The 22696-nt window shown below is 53.9% G+C and overlaps 1 protein-coding gene across 2 annotated transcripts in view; it reads right to left on the minus strand.

Moving 5' to 3' along the window:
- pofut1 (protein O-fucosyltransferase 1) overlaps window positions 1–22696 on the minus strand; it is a 49412-nt gene that overhangs the window by 8491 nt on the left and 18225 nt on the right. Inside the window, exons 1-3 of one of the 2 annotated variants that reach the window (XM_059961730.1) lie at window positions 15562–15687; window positions 11495–11685; window positions 11252–11373 (exon numbers count right to left, since the gene is read on the minus strand). In XM_059961730.1, coding sequence (XP_059817713.1) covers window positions 11252–11373; window positions 11495–11685; window positions 15562–15590 — 342 coding nt within the window. In that variant the 5' untranslated portion in view covers window positions 15591–15687. Of the gene's footprint in view, window positions 1–11251; window positions 11374–11494; window positions 11686–15561; window positions 15688–22696 lie in introns of those variants that run through there. The other variant, XM_059961731.1, reaches the window with a different exon arrangement.

The raw sequence follows: 22696 nt of genomic DNA on the forward strand, positions 1-22696 counted from the left end.
ACACGGAGAGGAGGGTCAGGACAGGAGATGTTAACACAGAGAGGAGGGTCAGACCTGGAGATGTTAACACAGAGAGGGGGGTGAGACCTGGAGACGTTAACACAGAGTGGGTCAGACCAGGAGACATAAACACAGAGAGGAGGGTCAGACCTGGAGACGTTAACACAGAGAGGGGGGTGAGACCTGGAGACGTTAACACGGAGAGGGGGGTGAGACCTGGAGACGTTAACACAGAGAGGGGGGTCAGTCCTGGAGATGTTAACACGGAGAGGAGGGTCAGACCTGGAGACGTTATCACAGAGAGGGGGGTGAGACCAGGAGACGTTAACACAGAGAGAGTCAGACCTGTAGACGTTAACACAGAGAGGAGGGTGAGACCAGGAGATGTTAACACAGAGTTGGTCAGACCAGGAGACATTAACACAGAGAGGAGGGTCAGACCTGGAGACGTTAACACAGAGAGGGGGGTGAGACCTGGAGACGTTAACACGGAGAGGGGGGTGAGACCTGGAGACGTTAACACAGAGAGGGGGGTCAGTCCTGGAGATGTTAACACGGAGAGGAGGGTCAGACCTGGAGACGTTAACACGGAGAGGTGGGTGAGACCTGGAGATGTTAACACAGAGAGGTGGGTGAGACCTGGAGACGTTAACACGGAGAGGGGGGTGAGACCTGGAGATGTTAACACAGAGAGGAGGGTCAGACCTGGAGATGTTAACACAGAGAGGAGGGTCAGACCTGGAGACGTTAACACGGAGAGGGGGGTGAGACCTGGAGACGTTAACACAGAGAGGGGGGTGAGACCAGGAGACGTTAACACAGAGAGGGTCAGACCTGGAGACGTTATCACAGAGAGGGGGGTGAGACCAGGAGACGTTAACACAGAGAGAGTCAGACCTGTAGATGTTAACACAGAGAGGAGGGTGAGACCAGGAGATGTTAACACAGAGTTGGTCAGACCAGGAGACATTAACACAGAGAGGAGGGTCAGACCTGGAGACGTTAACACAGAGAGGAGGGTGAGACCTGGAGACGTTAACACAGAGAGGGGGGTGAGACCTGGAGACGTTAACACAGAGAGGAGGGTCAGACCTGGAGACGTTAACACGGAGAGGAGTGTCAGACCAGGAGACGTTAACACAGAGAGGGTCAGACCTGGAGACGTTAACACAGAGAGGAGGGTCAGACCGGGAGACGTTAACACAGAGAGGAGGGTCAGACCTGGAGACGTTAACACGGAGAGGAGGGTCAGACCTGGAGACGTTAACACGGAGAGGGGGGTGAGACCTGGAGACGTTAACACGGAGAGGAGGGTCAGACCAGGAGACGTTAACACGGAGAGGAGGGTGAGACCTGGAGATGTTAACACAGAGAGGGGGGTGAGACCTGGGGACGTTAACACCGAGAGGAGGGTGAGACCAGGAGATGTTAACACAGAGTTGGTCAGACCAGGAGACATTAACACGGAGAGGAGGGTCAGACCGGGAGACGTTAACACGGAGAGGGAGGTCGAGACCTGGAGACGTTAACACGGAGAGGAGGGTGAGACCTGGAGACGTTAACACAGAGAGGGGGGTGAGACCTGGAGACGTTAACACGGAGAGGAGGGTCAGACCTGGAGATGTTAACACAGAGAGGGTCAGACCTGGAGACATTAACACGGAGAGGGTCAGACCTGGAGACATTAACTCAGAGAGGGTCAGACCAGGAGACGTTAACACAGAGAGGGGGGGTCAGACCTGGAGACGTTAACACGGAGAGGAGAGTCAGACCTGGAGACGTTAACACGGAGAGGGGGGTGAGACCTGGAGACGTTAACACGGAGAGGGGGGTGAGACCTGGGGACGTTAACACAGAGAGGGTCAGACCTGGAAATGTTAACACGGAGAGGGTCAGACCTGGAGACGTTAACACGGGGAGGAGGGTCAGGACTGGAGACGTTAACACGGAAAGGGTCAGACCTGGAGACGTTATCACAGAGAGGGGGGTGAGACCAGGAGACGTTAACACAGAGAGAGTCAGACCTGTAGATGTTAACACAGAGAGGAGGGTGAGACCAGGAGATGTTAACACAGAGTTGGTCAGACCAGGAGACATTAACACAGAGAGGAGGGTCAGACCTGGAGACGTTAACACAGAGAGGAGGGTGAGACCTGGAGACGTTAACACAGAGAGGGGGGTGAGACCTGGAGACGTTAACACAGAGAGGAGGGTCAGACCTGGAGACGTTAACACGGAGAGGAGTGTCAGACCAGGAGACGTTAACACGGAGAGGGTCAGACCTGGAGACGTTAACACAGAGAGGAGGGTCAGACCGGGAGACGTTAACACAGAGAGGAGGGTCAGACCTGGAGACGTTAACACGGAGAGGAGGGTCAGACCTGGAGACGTTAACACGGAGAGGGGGGTGAGACCTGGAGACGTTAACACGGAGAGGAGGGTCAGACCAGGAGACGTTAACACGGAGAGGAGGGTGAGACCTGGAGATGTTAACACAGAGAGGGGGGTGAGACCTGGGGACGTTAACACCGAGAGGAGGGTCAGACCAGGAGACATTAACACAGAGAGGAGGGTCAGACCCTGGAGACGTTAACACAGAGAGGAGGGTGAGACCAGGAGATGTTAACACAGAGTTGGTCAGACCAGGAGACATTAACACGGAGAGGAGGGTCAGACCGGGAGACGTTAACACGGAGAGGGAGGTCGAGACCTGGAGACGTTAACACGGAGAGGAGGGTGAGACCTGGAGACGTTAACACAGAGAGGGGGGTGAGACCTGGAGACGTTAACACGGAGAGGAGGGTCAGACCTGGAGATGTTAACACAGAGAGGGTCAGACCTGGAGACATTAACACGGAGAGGGTCAGACCTGGAGACATTAACTCAGAGAGGGTCAGACCAGGAGACGTTAACACAGAGAGGGGGGGTCAGACCTGGAGACGTTAACACGGAGAGGAGAGTCAGACCTGGAGACGTTAACACGGAGAGGGGGGTGAGACCTGGAGACGTTAACACGGAGAGGGGGGTGAGACCTGGGGACGTTAACACAGAGAGGGTCAGACCTGGAAATGTTAACACGGAGAGGGTCAGACCTGGAGACGTTAACACGGGGAGGAGGGTCAGGACTGGAGACGTTAACACGGAAAGGGTCAGACCTGGAGACGTTAACTCAGAGAGGGTCAGACCAGGAGACGTTAACACAGAGAGGGGGGTCAGACCTGGAGACGTTAACACGGAGAGGAGGGTCAGACCTGGAGACGTTAACACGGAGAGGGGGGTGAGACCTGGAGATGTTAACACACAGAGGGTCAGACCTGGAGATGTTAACACGGAGAGGGTCAGACCAGGAGACGTTAACACAGAGAGGGGGGTCAGACCTGGAGACGTTAACACGGAGAGGAGGGACAGACCTGGAGACGTTAACACGGAGAGGGGGGTGAGACATGGAGATGTTAACACACAGAGGGTCAGACCTGGAGATGTTAACACGGAGAGGGTCAGACCTGGAGACGTTAACACAGAGATGAGGGTCAGGCCTGGAGACGTTAACGCAGAGGGGGTCAGACCAGGAGACGTTAACACAGAGAGGGTCAGACCTGGAGACGTTAACAGAGAGAGGAGGGTCAGACCTGGAGACGTTAACAGAGAGGGTCAGACCTGGAGACATTAACGCAGAGAGCGTCAGACCAGGAGACATTAACAGAGAGAGGGTCAGACCTGGAGACGTTAACAGAGAGAGCAGGGTCAGACCTGGAGACGTTAACAGAGAGAGCAGGGTCAGACCTGGAGACGTTAACACGGAGAGGGGGGTGAGACCTGGAGACGTTAACACAGAGAGGGGGGTGAGACCTGGGGACGTTAACACAGAGAGGGTCAGACCTGGAAATGTTAACACGGAGAGGGTCAGACCTGGAGACGTTAACACGGGGAGGAGGGTCAGGACTGGAGACGTTAACACGGAAAGGGTCAGACCTGGAGACGTTAACTCAGAGAGGGTCAGACCAGGAGACGTTAACACAGAGAGGGGGGTCAGACCTGGAGACGTTAACACGGAGAGGAGGGTCAGACCTGGAGACGTTAACACGGAGAGGGGGGTGAGACCTGGAGATGTTAACACACAGAGGGTCAGACCTGGAGATGTTAACACGGAGAGGGTCAGACCTGGAGACGTTAACACAGAGATGAGGGTCAGGCCTGGAGACGTTAACGCAGAGGGGGTCAGACCAGGAGACGTTAACACAGAGAGGGTCAGACCTGGAGACATTAACGCAGAGAGGAGGGTCAGACCTGGAGACGTTAACACGGAGAGGGGGGTGAGACCTGGAGACGTTAACACGGAGAGGAGGGTCAGACCAGGAGACGTTAACACGGAGAGGAGGGTGAGACCTGGAGATGTTAACACAGAGAGGGGGGTGAGACCTGGGGACGTTAACACCGAGAGGAGGGTGAGACCAGGAGATGTTAACACAGAGTTGGTCAGACCAGGAGACATTAACACGGAGAGGAGGGTCAGACCGGGAGACGTTAACACGGAGAGGGAGGTCGAGACCTGGAGACGTTAACACGGAGAGGAGGGTGAGACCTGGAGACGTTAACACAGAGAGGGGGGTGAGACCTGGAGACGTTAACACGGAGAGGAGGGTCAGACCTGGAGATGTTAACACAGAGAGGGTCAGACCTGGAGACATTAACACGGAGAGGAGGGTCAGACCTGGAGACGTTAACACAGAGAGGAGGGTGAGACCTGGAGACGTTAACACAGAGAGGGGGGTGAGACCTGGAGACGTTAACACAGAGAGGAGGGTCAGACCTGGAGACGTTAACACGGAGAGGAGTGTCAGACCAGGAGACGTTAACACGGAGAGGGTCAGACCTGGAGACGTTAACACAGAGAGGAGGGTCAGACCGGGAGACGTTAACACAGAGAGGAGGGTCAGACCTGGAGACGTTAACACGGAGAGGAGGGTCAGACCTGGAGACGTTAACACGGAGAGGGGGGTGAGACCTGGAGACGTTAACACGGAGAGGAGGGTCAGACCAGGAGACGTTAACACGGAGAGGAGGGTGAGACCTGGAGATGTTAACACAGAGAGGGGGGTGAGACCTGGGGACGTTAACACCGAGAGGAGGGTGAGACCAGGAGATGTTAACACAGAGTTGGTCAGACCAGGAGACATTAACACGGAGAGGAGGGTCAGACCGGGAGACGTTAACACGGAGAGGGAGGTCGAGACCTGGAGACGTTAACACGGAGAGGAGGGTGAGACCTGGAGACGTTAACACAGAGAGGGGGGTGAGACCTGGAGACGTTAACACGGAGAGGAGGGTCAGACCTGGAGATGTTAACACAGAGAGGGTCAGACCTGGAGACATTAACACGGAGAGGGTCAGACCTGGAGACATTAACTCAGAGAGGGTCAGACCAGGAGACGTTAACACAGAGAGGGGGGGTCAGACCTGGAGACGTTAACACGGAGAGGAGAGTCAGACCTGGAGACGTTAACACGGAGAGGGGGGGTGAGACCTGGAGACGTTAACACGGAGAGGGGGGTGAGACCTGGGGACGTTAACACAGAGAGGGTCAGACCTGGAAATGTTAACACGGAGAGGGTCAGACCTGGAGACGTTAACACGGGGAGGAGGGTCAGGACTGGAGACGTTAACACGGAAAGGGTCAGACCTGGAGACGTTATCACAGAGAGGGGGGTGAGACCAGGAGACGTTAACACAGAGAGAGTCAGACCTGTAGATGTTAACACAGAGAGGAGGGTGAGACCAGGAGATGTTAACACAGAGTTGGTCAGACCAGGAGACATTAACACAGAGAGGAGGGTCAGACCTGGAGACGTTAACACAGAGAGGAGGGTGAGACCTGGAGACGTTAACACAGAGAGGGGGGTGAGACCTGGAGACGTTAACACAGAGAGGAGGGTCAGACCTGGAGACGTTAACACGGAGAGGAGTGTCAGACCAGGAGACGTTAACACGGAGAGGGTCAGACCTGGAGACGTTAACACAGAGAGGAGGGTCAGACCGGGAGACGTTAACACAGAGAGGAGGGTCAGACCTGGAGACGTTAACACGGAGAGGAGGGTCAGACCTGGAGACGTTAACACGGAGAGGGGGGTGAGACCTGGAGACGTTAACACGGAGAGGGGGGTGAGACCTGGAGACGTTAACACGGAGAGGAGGGTCAGACCAGGAGACGTTAACACAGAGAGGGGGGTGAGACCTGGGGACGTTAACACCGAGAGGAGGGTCAGACCAGGAGACATTAACACAGAGAGGAGGGTCAGACCCTGGAGACGTTAACACAGAGAGGAGGGTGAGACCAGGAGATGTTAACACAGAGTTGGTCAGACCAGGAGACATTAACACGGAGAGGAGGGTCAGACCGGGAGACGTTAACACGGAGAGGGAGGTCGAGACCTGGAGACGTTAACACGGAGAGGAGGGTGAGACCTGGAGACGTTAACACAGAGAGGGGGGTGAGACCTGGAGACGTTAACACGGAGAGGAGGGTCAGACCTGGAGATGTTAACACAGAGAGGGTCAGACCTGGAGACATTAACACGGAGAGGGTCAGACCTGGAGACATTAACTCAGAGAGGGTCAGACCAGGAGACGTTAACACAGAGAGGGGGGGTCAGACCTGGAGACGTTAACACGGAGAGGAGAGTCAGACCTGGAGACGTTAACACGGAGAGGGGGGTGAGACCTGGAGACGTTAACACGGAGAGGGGGGTGAGACCTGGGGACGTTAACACAGAGAGGGTCAGACCTGGAAATGTTAACACGGAGAGGGTCAGACCTGGAGACGTTAACACGGGGAGGAGGGTCAGGACTGGAGACGTTAACACGGAAAGGGTCAGACCTGGAGACGTTAACTCAGAGAGGGTCAGACCAGGAGACGTTAACACAGAGAGGGGGGTCAGACCTGGAGACGTTAACACGGAGAGGAGGGTCAGACCTGGAGACGTTAACACGGAGAGGGGGGTGAGACCTGGAGATGTTAACACACAGAGGGTCAGACCTGGAGATGTTAACACGGAGAGGGTCAGACCAGGAGACGTTAACACAGAGAGGGGGGTCAGACCTGGAGACGTTAACACGGAGAGGAGGGACAGACCTGGAGACGTTAACACGGAGAGGGGGGTGAGACCTGGAGATGTTAACACACAGAGGGTCAGACCTGGAGATGTTAACACGGAGAGGGTCAGACCTGGAGACGTTAACACAGAGATGAGGGTCAGGCCTGGAGACGTTAACGCAGAGGGGGTCAGACCAGGAGACGTTAACACAGAGAGGGTCAGACCTGGAGACGTTAACAGAGAGAGGAGGGTCAGACCTGGAGACGTTAACAGAGAGGGTCAGACCTGGAGACATTAACGCAGAGAGCGTCAGACCAGGAGACATTAACAGAGAGAGGGTCAGACCTGGAGACGTTAACAGAGAGAGCAGGGTCAGACCTGGAGACGTTAACAGAGAGAGCAGGGTCAGACCTGGAGACGTTAACACGGAGAGGGGGGTGAGACCTGGAGACGTTAACACAGAGAGGGGGGTGAGACCTGGGGACGTTAACACAGAGAGGGTCAGACCTGGAAATGTTAACACGGAGAGGGTCAGACCTGGAGACGTTAACACGGGGAGGAGGGTCAGGACTGGAGACGTTAACACGGAAAGGGTCAGACCTGGAGACGTTAACTCAGAGAGGGTCAGACCAGGAGACGTTAACACAGAGAGGGGGGTCAGACCTGGAGACGTTAACACGGAGAGGAGGGTCAGACCTGGAGACGTTAACACGGAGAGGGGGGTGAGACCTGGAGATGTTAACACACAGAGGGTCAGACCTGGAGATGTTAACACGGAGAGGGTCAGACCTGGAGACGTTAACACAGAGATGAGGGTCAGGCCTGGAGACGTTAACGCAGAGGGGGTCAGACCAGGAGACGTTAACACAGAGAGGGTCAGACCTGGAGACGTTAACAGAGAGAGGAGGGTCAGACCTGGAGACGTTAACAGAGAGGGTCAGACCTGGAGACATTAACGCAGAGAGCGTCAGACCAGGAGACATTAACAGAGAGAGGGTCAGACCTGGAGACGTTAACAGAGAGAGCAGGGTCAGACCTGGAGACGTTAACAGAGAGAGCAGGGTCAGACCTGGAGACGTTAACACGGAGAGGGGGGTGAGACCTGGAGACGTTAACACAGAGAGGGGGGTGAGACCTGGGGACGTTAACACAGAGAGGGTCAGACCTGGAAATGTTAACACGGAGAGGGTCAGACCTGGAGACGTTAACACAGGGAGGAGGGTCAGGACTGGAGACGTTAACACGGAAAGGGTCAGACCTGGAGACGTTAACTCAGAGAGGGTCAGACCTGGAGACGTTAACACAGAGAGGGGGGTCAGACCTGGAGACGTTAACACGGAGAGGAGGGTCAGACCTGGAGACGTTAACACGGAGAGGGGGGTGAGACCTGGAGATGTTAACACACAGAGGGTCAGACCTGGAGATGTTAACACGGAGAGGGTCAGACCTGGAGACGTTAACACAGAGATGAGGGTCAGGCCTGGAGACGTTAACGCAGAGGGGGTCAGACCAGGAGACGTTAACACAGAGAGGGTCAGACCTGGAGACGTTAACAGAGAGAGGAGGGTCAGACCTGGAGACGTTAACACGGAGAGGGGGGTGAGACCAGGAGACGTTAACACGGAGAGGAGGGTCAGACCAGGAGACATTAACACGGAGAGGTGGGTGAGACCTGGAGATGTTAACACAGAGAGGGGGGTGAGACCTGGAGACGTTAACACGGAGAGGGGGGTGAGACCTGGAGATGTTAACACAGAGAGGAGGGTCAGACCTGGAGATGTTAACACAGAGAGGAGGGTCAGACCTGGAGACGTTAACACGGAGAGGGGGGTGAGACCTGGAGACGTTAACACAGAGAGGGGGGTGAGACCTGGAGACGTTAACACAGAGAGGGGGGTCAGACCTGGAGACGTTAACACGGAGAGGAGGGTCAGACCAGGAGACGTTAACACAGAGAGGTGGGTGAGACCAGGAGACGTTAACACAGAGAGGGTCAGACCTGGAGATGTTATCACAGAGAGGGGGGTGAGACCAGGAGACGTTAACACAGAGAGAGTCAGACCTGTAGATGTTAACACAGAGAGGAGGGTGAGACCAGGAGATGTTAACACAGAGTTGGTCAGACCAGGAGACATTAACACAGAGAGGAGGGTCAGACCTGGAGACGTTAACACAGAGAGGAGGGTGAGACCTGGAGACGTTAACACGGAGAGGGTCAGACCTGGAGACGTTAACTCAGAGAGGGTCAGACCAGGAGACGTTAACACAGAGAGGGTCAGACCTGGAGACGTTAACACAGAGAGGGGGGTGAGACCTGGAGACGTTAACAGAGAGAGGAGGGTCAGACCTGGAGTCGTTAACACGGAGAGGAGTGTCAGACCAGGAGACGTTAACACGGAGAGGGTCAGACCTGGAGACGTTAACACAGAGAGGAGGTTCAGACCGGGAGACGTTAACACGGAGAGGAGGGTCAGACCTGGAGACGTTAACACGGTGAGGGGGGTGAGACCTGGAGACGTTAACACGGAGAGGAGGGTCAGACCAGGAGACGTTAACACGGAGAGGAGGGTGAGACCTGGAGATGTTAACACAGAGAGGGGGGTGAGACCTGGGGACGTTAACACCGAGAGGAGGGTCAGACCAGGAGACATTAACACAGAGAGGAGGGTCAGACCTGGAGACGTTAACACAGAGAGGAGGGTGAGACCAGGAGATGTTAACACAGAGTTGGTCAGACCAGGAGACATTAACACGGAGAGGAGGGTCAGACCGGGAGACGTTAACACGGAGAGGGAGGTCGAGACCTGGAGACGTTAACACGGAGAGGAGGGTGAGACCTGGAGACGTTAACACAGAGAGGGGGGTGAGACCTGGAGACGTTAACACGGAGAGGGAGGTCGAGACCTGGAGACCTTAACACGGAGAGGAGGGTGAGACCTGGAGACGTTAACACAGAGAGGGGGGTGAGACCTGGAGACGTTAACACGGAGAGGAGGGTCAGACCTGGAGATGTTAACACAGAGAGGGTCAGACCTGGAGACATTAACACGGAGAGGGTCAGACCTGGAGACATTAACTCAGAGAGGGTCAGACCAGGAGACGTTAACACAGAGAGGGGGGGTCAGACCTGGAGACGTTAACACGGAGCGGGTCAGACCTGGAGAAGTTAACACAGAGAGGGTCAGACCTGGAGATGTTAACACAGGGGGGTCAGACCTGGAGATGAGGTAATGCAGAGAGGAACCAGACGGGGGAGAGGAGAGAAAAAGAGGGAAAAACAAGCGAAAGGGGAAAATACAGGGAGTCAGAACTGCAGAGGGGGCAATATTGAGAAGGGAAGAAAGTCAGAGCCAGAACGGGGGGAGTAATGCAAGGAGGGGTAAAACAATAGAGGGGTTTGTGAAGATAGAGGGGCAGAGAGGGATGATGTCAGAGAGGTAGGGAGTGTTAAAAGCAGGAGAGAAGGATTGGAAGGGAGGGGACAGGAGGTAGAGAGGTGTGTAGAAAGTGGGAATTGAGAGGAGACTGGGGCAGAGAGGGAGGGTCAGAATTGGAGAAGGTGATAGAGAGAAGGTCATGGAATTATACAGGATGGAAACAGTACATAGAGGAGAGGGTAATACAGAGTAAGACTGCAGAGAGAAGGGGCAAAACAGATGAGAGGAATGCAGAGCAGCGAGGAGATCGGCAGCTGCCTCAGAACCGAAACCGGCCCTTACCCGCAGAGTTCAACCTCCGCGTACAGGAGGGAGGTGGAGGCTTTAGGGAGGGTCAGAGGAGATTTAACCAGGGTGCTGTCTGGATTAGAGAGCATGTCTTATTAGATGATACAAAGCGGAGGGAAGGGTTAGATAGAGCAGGTTAAAAGGTTGGCACAACATTGTGTTCTATACTGTACGTTAAGACCACAGGAGCATTATCCCACTGAGTGTGCTCCACTATTTGATCACGGCAGATTTAATTTCCCTTGCAACCCCACTCTCCCCACGTTCTTATTTTTCTCCGTTCTAGAGTCCCTGCTGGCCACCCAGTTAATCGGGGTCCTGTTTCCGTGCAGTACAATGCCAATCATCTTTAAACCTCCTCCACCCCTCCCCTTGGAGAGTCAGAGCGCACACCAGCTCCTATCCCGTGCGACAGGTTGTGTCCAGACGACTTACGTTTGTGTACGGAGGGGTGTGGTGCCGGTAGACCACCCAGGGAGGGACCACCAGTGTCCGGTTCAGCATCTTGGCGAAGGCCAGCGAGCCCAGGAAGTGGTCAGCCTGGTTTCCGAATCGACCTGTGGGCGACACCCGGAGGAGAGGAGACACAGAGCGGGTCAGGACGAGTGGGAGAGGACGCGGTGAGGCGTGGGGGTCTCGGGGACGCGGTGGGGATGCTGCGGCAGGATTCTCACTTACCCATACAGGGACAGTAGAGGATGTAACCATTCTCATCCCAGGATAGAGGGTCGGAGGTGGTGCTGGCCTCGGGCAGGAGGAGGAGAGACAGGAGGGCCACAACAACTGCCCGCGACACCATCCCCAACCCCCCGCCACTTGACCGCTGGTCGCACAGCCTCCTGGGAGAGGGAATCCGTCCTTTCCAGGTCCTGCAGATGGGAGGTAAGAAAGAAAGGGTGAGAGGGATATTGACCAGCCAAGTCTCCAACCTCCCTCCTCTGCCCCACTCCTGCAGAAAGAAACATGAGGTGTCAGATACATGCAACTCAGTTTGTGTTCTCACTTTCCTGACTTTTAAAGTTCTCTCCCTCCCCTCCCCCCTACCCCCTTATGAAGTGTCATGCCTCCCCTTCCTTCGGACATTTAAAGTGACAGGTCCCTCCTCTTCCTGGGACAAATATAGTGACAGTCGCAAGCCACACCCCCCATCCGCAACATTTAAACTCTCTCTGGACAGTTAAAGTGGCAGGCCCTCTCTCTGGACAGTTAAAGTGGCAGGCCCTCTCTCCCGGACAGTTAAAGTGGCAGGCCCTCTCTCCCGGACAGTTAACGTGGCAGGCCCTCTCTCTGGACAGTTAAAGTGGCAGGCCCTCTCTCTGGACAGTTAAAGTGACAGGCCCTCTCTCCCGGACAGTTAATGTGGCAGGCCCTCTCTCTGGACAGTTAAAGTGACAGGCCCTCTCTCCCGGACAGTTAGTGGCAGGCCCTCTCTCTGGACAGTTAAAGTGACAGGCCCTCTCTCTGGACAGTTAAAGTGACAGGCCCTCTCTCCCGGACAGTTAAAGTGACAGGCCCTCTCTCCCGGACAGTTAAAGTGGCAGGCCCTCTCTCCCGGACTTAAAGTGGCAGGCCCTCTCTCCCGGATAGTTAACGTGGCAGGCCCTCTCTCCGGACAGTTAAAGTGACAGGCCCTCTCTCCCGGACAGTTAACGTGGCAGGCCCTCTCTCTGGACAGTTAAAGTGACAGGCCCTCTCTCCCGGACAGTTAGTGGCAGGCCCTCTCTCTGAACAGTTAAAGTGACAGGCCCTCTCTCTGGACAGTTAAAGTGACAGACCCTCTCTCCCGGACAGTTAAAGCGGCAGGCCCTCTCTCCTGGACAGTTAAAGTGGCAGGCCCTCTCTCTGGACAGTTAAAGTGACAGGCCCTCTCTCCCGGACAGTTAAAGTGGCAGGCCCTCTCTCCCGGACAGTTAAAGCGGCAGGCCCTCTCTCCTGGACAGTTAAAGTGGCAGGCCCTCTCTCTGGACAGTTAAAGTGACAGGCCCTCTCTCCCGGACAGTTAAAGTGGCAGGCCCTCTCTCCCGGACAGTTGAAGTGGCAGGCCTTCTCTCCCAGACAGTTAAAGTGGCAGGCCCTCTCTCCCGGACAGTTTAAGTGACAGGCCCTCTCTCCGGACAGTTAAAGTGGCAGGCCCTCTCTCTGGACAGTTAAAAGCGACAGGCCCTCTCTCCCGGACAGTTAGTGGCAGGCCCTCTCTCTGGACAGTTAAAGTGACAGGCCCTCTCTCTGGACAGTTAAAGTGACAGGCCCTCTCTCCCGGACAGTTAAAGTGGCAGGCCCTCTCTCTGGACAGTTGAAGTGACAGGCCCTCTCTCCCAGACAGTTAAAGTGGCAGGCCCTCTCTCCGGACAGTTAAAGTGACAGGCCCTCTCTCTGGACAGTTAAAGTGACAGGCCCTCTCTCCCGGACAGTTAAAGTGGCAGGCCCTCTCTCCCGGACAGTTAAAGTGGCAGGCCCTCTCTCCCGGACAGTTGAAGTGGCAGGCCCTCTCTCCCGGACAGTTTAAGTGACAGGCCCTCTCTCCGGACAGTTTAAGTGACAGGCCCTCTCTCCGGACAGTTAAAGTGACAGGCCCTCTCTCTGGACAGTTGAAGTGGCAGGCCCTGTCTCCCGGACATTTGAAGTGACAGGCCCTCTCTCCCGGACAGTTTAAGTGACAGGCCCTCTCTCCGGACAGTTAAAGTGGCAGGCCCTCTCTCTGGACAGTTAAAAGCGACAGGCCCTCTCTCCCGGACAGTTAAAAGTGACAGGCCCTCTAACTCTAGACAGTTTAGCATACCCTCACATTTCACACAGATCCAGTGACAGAGACACACGCTCTACCCCCAGGGAATCACATCCACACTCTCAGTGCTCAGGAAATCTTCCCATTGACCTTTAATCCCTGCCCAATGGCCTCTAACTGCAAAAGCCCTCCCTTCCCCTGCCCTTGTAACTCTCCAGCTTCCCGACCCTCTGTAACCTCGTGAACACAGGAGATGCTGGAAATCTTGAGGGACACAAACACAGTGCTGGAGGAACTCGGCAGGTCAGGCAGCGCGGAGGAGAAGCAGTCGACACCTCAGGCTGAGCCCCTTCGCCAGGACGGGAAAGGCAGGGGGCAGAAGCCAGGTGGGTGGGTGGGGAAGGAGTACAAGCTGGCAGGTGATAGGTGAGAGGGAAGTTTGGTAGGTGGGGGAGAGGGTGATGAAGTAAGAAGCTGTGAAGTAATAGATGGAAGAGGTAATCTGATGGGAGAGTGGACCATTGGGGAGCAAGACGGAGGAGAAGGGGTAAGAGGGTAACCACTGTCCTCTTAACCCCTGTAATAGCATAAAAGGAAAAGTCCATGTGAGCTCCTCAGCTAATCCCAGTCCTATTGAACAACCCCTCGAGTGAGTTACATCAAAGACCAGCTGCCCCTTTGCCCAGCAACTTGCACAGAAAACAGTTCTTACCCCTCAATAACCAGATAACAATCACAGCACGGAAACAGGCCATCTCGGCCCTCCTAGTCCGTGCCGAACTCTTAATCTCACCTAGTCCCACCTACCCGCACTCAGCCCATAACCCTCCACTCCTTTCCTGTCCATATACCTATCCAATTTTACCTTAAATGACACAACTGAACTGGCCTCTACTACTTCTACAGGAAGCTCATTCCACACAGCTATCACTCTCTGAGTAAAGAAATACCCCCTCGTGTTTCCCTTAAACTTCTGCCCCCTAACTCTCAAATCATGTCCTCTCGTTTGAATCTCCCCTACTCTCAATGGAAACAGCCTATTCGCGTCAACTCTATCTATCCCTCTCAAAATTTTAAATACCTCGATCAAATCCGCCTTCAACCTTCTACGCTCCAATGAACAGAGACCTAACTTGTTCAACCTTTCTCTGTAACTTAAGTGCTGAAACCCAGGTAACATCCTAGTAAATCGTCTCTGCACTCTCTCTAATTTATTGATATCTTTCCTATAATTCGGTGACCAGAACTGTACACAATATTCCAAATTTGGCCTTACCAATGCCTTGTACAATTTTAACATTACATCCCAATTTCCGTACTCAATGCTCTGATTTATAAAGGCCAGTGATCCAAAAGCCTTCTTCACCACCCTATCTACATGAGACTCCACCTTGAGGGAACTATGCCCTGTTATTCCTAGATCTCTCTGTTCCACTGCATTCCTCAATGCCCTACCATTTACCCTGTATGTTCTATTTGGATTATTCCTGCCAAAATGTAGAACCTCACACTTCTCAGCATTAAACTCCATCTGCCAACGTTCAGCCCATTCTTCTAACCAGCATAAATCTCCCTGCAAGCTTTGAAAACCCACCTCATTATCCACAACACCTCCTACCTTAGTATCATCGGCATAGTTACTAATCCAATTTACCATCCAGATCATTTATGTATATTACAAACAACAGATCCCTGAAGCACCCCGCTAGTCACCGGCCTCCATCCCGATAAACAATTATCCACCACTACTCTCTGGCATCTCCCATCTAGCCACTGTTGAATCCATTTTATTACTCCAGCATTAATACCTAACGACTGAACCTTCTTAACTAACCTTCCATGTGGAACTTTGTCAAAGGCCTTGCTGAAGTCCATATAGACTACATCCACTGCCTTACCCTCGTCAACATTCCTCGTAACCTCAATAGGTATAGTTATTACCCCTCAACGGCACAGCATATGATGACCCTCAACCTTCAGGCTCTTGAACCAAAGGGGGTAACTTCACTCGTTCACTTACCCCATCGTTGAACTGTTCCCACAACCCATGGACTCACTCTCAAGGACTCTTCATGTTCTCAATATTTTTGCTTATTTGTTTATTTATTCTTTTTGTATTTGCACACTGTATTCTGTCTTTTGCATGCTGCTCGAAGGGTCAAGTTGGTACAGCCTTTCATTGATTCTATTATGGTTATTATTCTATTTATTGAGTGTGCCTGGGATGAAGTGAATCTCAGGGTTATATATGGTGATTTACATGTACTTTGATAATAAACTTACTCTGAACTTTGAACATGCACACTGCTTTCACTGTCCGCCAAGTGCTTAGAAAGGGAACCATCTTTATCATTATGTGCCGTGTCATACGACGTGGTGTTCATGGCCTTATTCACGACTATAAGTGTTCTTGGCAAAGCAGTTTGCCATTGCCGCCTTCTGGACAGTGTCTTTCCAAGACGGGTGATCGCACCCACTATCAATACTCTTCAGAGATTGTCTGCCTGGTGTCAGTGGTCACATAACCAGGACTTGTGATCTGCACTGGCTGTTCGTACGACCATCCACCACCTGCCCCCATGGTGACCCTGATCGGTATGGGGGGGGGGGGGGTCTAAGCACGTGCCACACCGTTCCTAAGGGTGACCTGCAGGCTAGCAGCAGGAAGGAGCATCTTACACCCAGACACATGTACTTTGATAATAAATTTACTTTGAACATGCACACTGCTTCCACTGTCTGCGAACTGTTTAGAAAGGGGATCCCAGAGCAAACACCTGGAGGACATTCTGGGGGCTGTCCACTCCTCTCTCAGCGGTCACAGAGACAGAGGCGAGGGCTGTGCAGGTCCTTCCTCTCCTCTCTGCTAATTACGCCACAGGGCGGGTCTGTTATCTGAACGTGCCTCCACTCCTGAGGACTTGACAGTGGAGTTCAGCAAGGGCACGTTGGGAGAACACACACCCCACACACACAGTGAAGAACACCCCTCATCGCGGGGTCAGCGGTGGAAAGGGTGAGCAGTTTCAAATTCCTGGGTGTCAACATCCCAGAGGCCCAATGCTGGGCCCAACACAGAGAAGGCTGGCAGCCCCACCTCACGAGGAGTTTCACTACATCACCAACGGGTTACAAGTTTCTAAAGACGTACAGTGGGGAGCATTCTGACAGGTTGTGTCGTCGTCTGGCATGTAGGCTCCGACGCACAGGTCTGCGAGAGGCTGCAGAGGGTTGGAGATTCAGCCAGCCCCATCACAGGCACAACCCTCGCCACCACCGAGATCCTCAAGAGGCTGTGCCTCAGGGAGGAGGCACAGGAGACTGAAGATCAGAAACAGCCTCTTCCCCTCTAATACCAGATTTCTAATTGAACCTCTGAACCCTACCTCACTATTCCTCCAGAGATTGCATAGCATTAAAAAAAATAAGTATGACAGAGCTAAGGTGAGTGGGAGGACAGATGATTGGGAAGTTTTTAAGGAACAACAGAACTTAACTAAAAAGACAATAAGGGGAGAGAAAATGAGGTACGAATGCAAGCTAGCCAGGAATATAAAGGAAGATAGCAAAAGCTTTTTTAGGTATGTGAAGAGAAAGAAGATAGTTAAGAACAATGTTGGGCCCTTGAAGAATGAATTGGGTGAAATTGTTATGGGAAACAGAGAAATGGCAGAAGAATTTAATGAGTACTTTAGATTTGTTTTCACTAAGGAAGACACAAGCAATCTCCCAGATGTATGGATGGGCCAAGGACATAGGGTAACAGAGGAAATGAAACAGACTGACATTAGGAAGGAAATGGTGATGAGAAGACTGATGGGACTGAAGGCTGACAAAACCCCAGGTCCAGATGGTCTGCATCCTAGGGTACTAAAGGAGGTGGCCCTGGAAATTGCGGATGCATTGGTAATCATTTTCCAATGTTCCTTAGATTCAGGATCAGTTCCTAAGGAATGGAGAATGGCTAATAGCCTGACATCGGTGGTGGGGAAGATGCTAGAGTCCATTATTAAGGATGAAATAGCAGCATATCTAGATAGCAGTGATAGGATTGGGCCGAGCCAGCATGGATTTACCAAGGGTAAATCATGCTTGACTAATCTGTTGGAGTTTTTCAAGGATGTAACCAGGAAGTTAGATGGGGGAGATCCAGTGGATGTAGTGTACCTCGATTTTCAGAAGGCATTTGATAAGGTCCCACATAGGAGATTGGTGGGTATAATCAAAGCTCAGGGCATCGGGGGGGAAGTCATTGACATGGATAGAAAACTGGTTGGCAGATAGAAAGCAAAGGGTAGCGGTGAATGGGTGTTTCTCGGAATGGCAGGTGGTGACTAGTGGGGTGCCACAGGGCTCGGTATTGGGACCACAGCTGTTTACAATTTATGTCAACGATTTGGATGAAGGCATTGAAAATAACATCAGCAAATTTGCTGATAATACTAAGCTGGGTGGCAGTGTGACATGTGTTGAGGATGTTAGAATTCAGGGTGACTTGGATAGGCTGGGTGAGTGGGCAGATACTTGGCAGATGACATTTAATGTGAATAAGTGTGAGGTTATCCACTTTGGGAGTAAGAACAGGAAGGCAGATTATTATCTGAATGGTGTAGAGTTGGGTAAAGGAGAAATACAAAGAGATCTCGGAGTCCTTGTTCATCAGTCACTGAAGGTGAATGAGCAAGTGCAGCAGGCAGTGAAGAAGGCTAATGGAATGTTGGCCTTTATTACAAAGGGAATTGAGTACAAGAGCAAGGAAATCCTCTTGCATTTGTACAGAGCCCTGGTGAGACCACACCTGGAGTATTGTGTACAGTTTTGGTCTCCAGGGTTAAGGAAGGACATCCTGGCTGTAGAGGAAGTGCAGCGTAGATTCTCGAGGTTAATTCCTGGGATGTCTGGACTGTCTTACGCAGACAGATTAGAGAAACTGGGTTTGTACACGCTGGAATTAAGGAGATTGAGAAGGGATCTGAAACATAAGATTATTAAGGGATTGGACAAGATAGAGGCAGGAAATATGTTCCAGATGCTGGGAGAGTCCAGTACCAGAGGGCATGGTTTGAGAATAAGTGGTAGGTCATTTAGGACAGAGTTAAGGAAAAACTTCTTCTCCCAGAGAGTTCTGGGGGTCTGGAATGCACTGCCTCGGAAGATAGTGGAGGCCAATTCTCTGGATGCTTTCAAGAAGGAGCTAGATAGGTATCTTATGGATAGGGGAATCAAGGGATATGGGGACAAGGCAGGAACCAGGTATTGATAGCAGTTGATCAGCCATTATAGCAAAATGGCGGTGCAGGCTCGAAGGGCCGAATGGTCTACTTCTGCACCTATTCTATATTGTTTGTTCCAGCTTACAGTGATTTTCTTCTGTCTTACTGTACTGTGGTCATAGCTCTTGTTAATCCTTCGACCTCTACCCTGAACCTAGATACACACTAACTTGCTTAGAAAGTTTGCATACATTTGGCAAGTAAAGATAAGCTTTGACAAACTCCTACATAATCAGAGTGGAGAGAATCCTGACTGGTTGCATCATGGTCTGGCACAGAAACAGCAATGCCCAAGAATGGGAAAGCCTGCAAACGGTGCTCGGCACAGCCAGTCCATCACAGGGAGAGCCCTCCCCACCACACAGCTCATCTACAAGGAGAAGACTCACAAAAGCTGCATCATCAAGGCCCTGCTCTCTTCTCGCTACCACTATCCAGCAGGAGCCTCAAGTCCTACACCAACAGGTTCAGGAAGAGTTATTAACATCAGGCTGCTGATCCTGAGTGGATAACTTCACTCAGGCCAACAGTTAACCCATTGCAGACCCTATAGACTCGCTTTCAGATACACCACCACAGACCCTCAGCTCTCTGAGACACACACACACAGACCCTCAACTCCCCGAGACACACACACACATCCAGACCCTCACCTCCCCGAGACACACACACACATCCAGATCCTCACCTCCCCGGGACAAACACACACACCCAGACACTCACCTCCCCGACAGACACACACACCCAGACCCTCACCTCCCTGAGGCACACACACACACCCAGACCCTCACCTCCCTGAGACACACACAGACACACCCAGACCCTCACCTCCCCGAGACACACACACACACACACACAGACCCTCACCTCCCCGAGACACACACACACACACAGACCCTCAACTCCCCAAGACACACACACTCACCCAGACCCTCACCTCTCCGAGACACACACAGACACCAAGACCCTCACCCCCCCGAGACACACACCCCCAGACCCTCACCTCCCCGAGACACAGACACACACCACCCAGACCCTCACCTCCCCGAGACACACACACACACCCAGACCCTCACCTCCCCGAGACACAGACACACACCCAGTCCCTCACCTCCTCGAGACACAAACACACACCCAGACCCTCTGCTCCCTGAGACACACACACACACACACACCCAGACCCTCACCTCCCCGAGACACACATACACACACCCAGACCCTCACCTCCCCGAGACACACACACACACACAGTCCCTCACCTCCCCGAGACACAGACACACACACACACACAGTCCCTCACCTCCCCGAGACACACACACACCCAAACCCTCACCTCCCCGAGACACACACACACACAGACCCTCACCTCCCCGACAGACACACACACCCAGACCCTCACCTCCCCGAGACACACACACACACAGACCCTCAACTCCCCAAGACACACACACTCACCCAGACCCTCACCTCTCCGAGACACACACAGACACCAAGACCCTCACATCCCCGAGACACACACCCCCAGACCCTCACCTCCCCGAGACACACACACACCCAGACCCTCACCTCCCCGAGAAACACACACACACCCCCAGACCATCACCTCCCCGAGAAACACACACACCCGCAGACCCAGACCCTCACCTCCCCAAGAAACATGCACACACACACAGACAGACCCTCACCTCCCCAAGAAACACGCACACACCCAGACCCTCACCTCCCCGAGAAACACACACACACACACACACAGAACCTCACCTCCCCAAGAAACACGCACACACCCAGACCCTCACCTCCCCGAGACACACACACACAGACAGACCCTCACCTCCCCGAGACACACACACACCCCCAGACCCTCACCTCCCCGAGAAACACACACACACCCAGTCCCTCACCTCCCCGACAGACACACACACACAGACCCTCACCTCCCCGAGACACACACACACAGACAGACCCTCACCTACCCGAGACACACACACACACCCCCAGACCCTCACCTCCCCGAGAAACACACACACACCCAGTCCCTCACCTCCCCGACAGACACACACACACAGACCCTCACCTCCCCGAGACACACACACACACACACCCAGTCCCTCACCTCACTGACAGACACACACACCCAGACCCTCACCTCCCCGAGACACACACACACAGACCCTCACCTCCCCGAGACACACACACTCACCCAGACCCTCACCTCCCCGAGAAACACGCACACACCCAGACCCTCACCTCCCCGACAGACACACACACCCAGTCCCTCACCTCCCCGAGACACAGACACACACACCCAGACCCTCACCTCCCCGAGACACACACACTCACCCAGACCCTCAGCTCCCCGAGACACAGACACACACACACAATCCCTCACCTCCCCGAGACACACACACACACACACACACACACCGTCCCTGACCTCCCCGAGACACACACACACACAGACCCTCACCTCGCCGAGACACACAGACACACCCAGACACTCACCTCCTCGAGACACACACACACACACCCAGACCCTCACCTCCCCGAGACACAGACACACACCACCCAGACCCTCACCTCCCCGAGACACACACACACACCCAGACCCTCACCTCCCCGAGACACAGACACACACCCAGTCCCTCACCTCCTCGAGACACAAACACACACCCAGACCCTCTGCTCCCCGAGACACACACACACACACACACACACCCAGACCCTCACCTCCCCGAGACACACATACACACACCCAGACCCTCACCTCCCCGAGACACAGACACACCCCCAGACCCTCACCTCCCCGAGACACAGACACACACCACCCAGAGCCTCACCTCCCCGAGACACACACACACACCCAGACCCTCACCTCCCCGAGACACACACACACACCCAGTCCCTCACCTCCTCGAGACACAAACACACACCCAGACCCTCACCTCCCCGAGACACACACAGACCCAGACCCTCACATCCCCGAGACACAGACACACACCCAGTCCCTCACCTCCTCGAGACACAAACACACACCCAGACCCTCACCTCCCCGAGACACACATACACACACCCAGACCCTCACCTCCCCGAGAAACACACACACCCAGACCCTCACATCCCCGAGACACAGACACACACCCAGTCCCTCACCTCCTCGAGACACAAACACACACCCAGACCCTCACCTCCCCGAGACACACATACACACACCCAGACCCTCACCTCCCCGAGACACACATACACATACCCAGACCCTCACCTCCCCGAGACACAGACACACACACACACACAGTCCCTCACCTCCCCGAGACACACACACACCCAAACCCTCACCTCCCCGAGACACACATACACACACAGACCCTCACCTCCCCGAGACACAGACACACACACACACACCCAGACCCTCACCTCCCCGACAGACACACACACCCAGACCCTCACCTCCCCGAGACACACACACACAGACCCTCACCTCCACGAGACACACACACACACACCCAGACCCTCACCTCCCCGAGACACACACACACACAGACCGTCACCTCCCTGAGACACACACACACACCCAGACCCTCACCTCCCAGAGACACACACACACAGACCCTCACCTCCCCGAGACACACACACACACACACACCCAGACCCTCACCTCCCCGAGACACACACACACACACACCCAGACCCTCACCTCCCCGAGACACACACACACACACACACCCAGACCCTCACCTCCCCGAGACACACACACACACAGACCCTCACCTCCCCGAGGCACACACACACAGCCAGACCCTCACCTCCCCGAGACACACACACACACACCGTCCCTCACCTCCCCGAAAACACACACACACTCAGACCCTCACCTCCCCGAGACAC

The sequence above is a fragment of the Hypanus sabinus genome, unplaced genomic scaffold (genome assembly GCF_030144855.1).
Source record: "Hypanus sabinus isolate sHypSab1 unplaced genomic scaffold, sHypSab1.hap1 scaffold_507, whole genome shotgun sequence".
Classification (NCBI taxonomy): domain Eukaryota; kingdom Metazoa; phylum Chordata; class Chondrichthyes; order Myliobatiformes; family Dasyatidae; genus Hypanus; species Hypanus sabinus.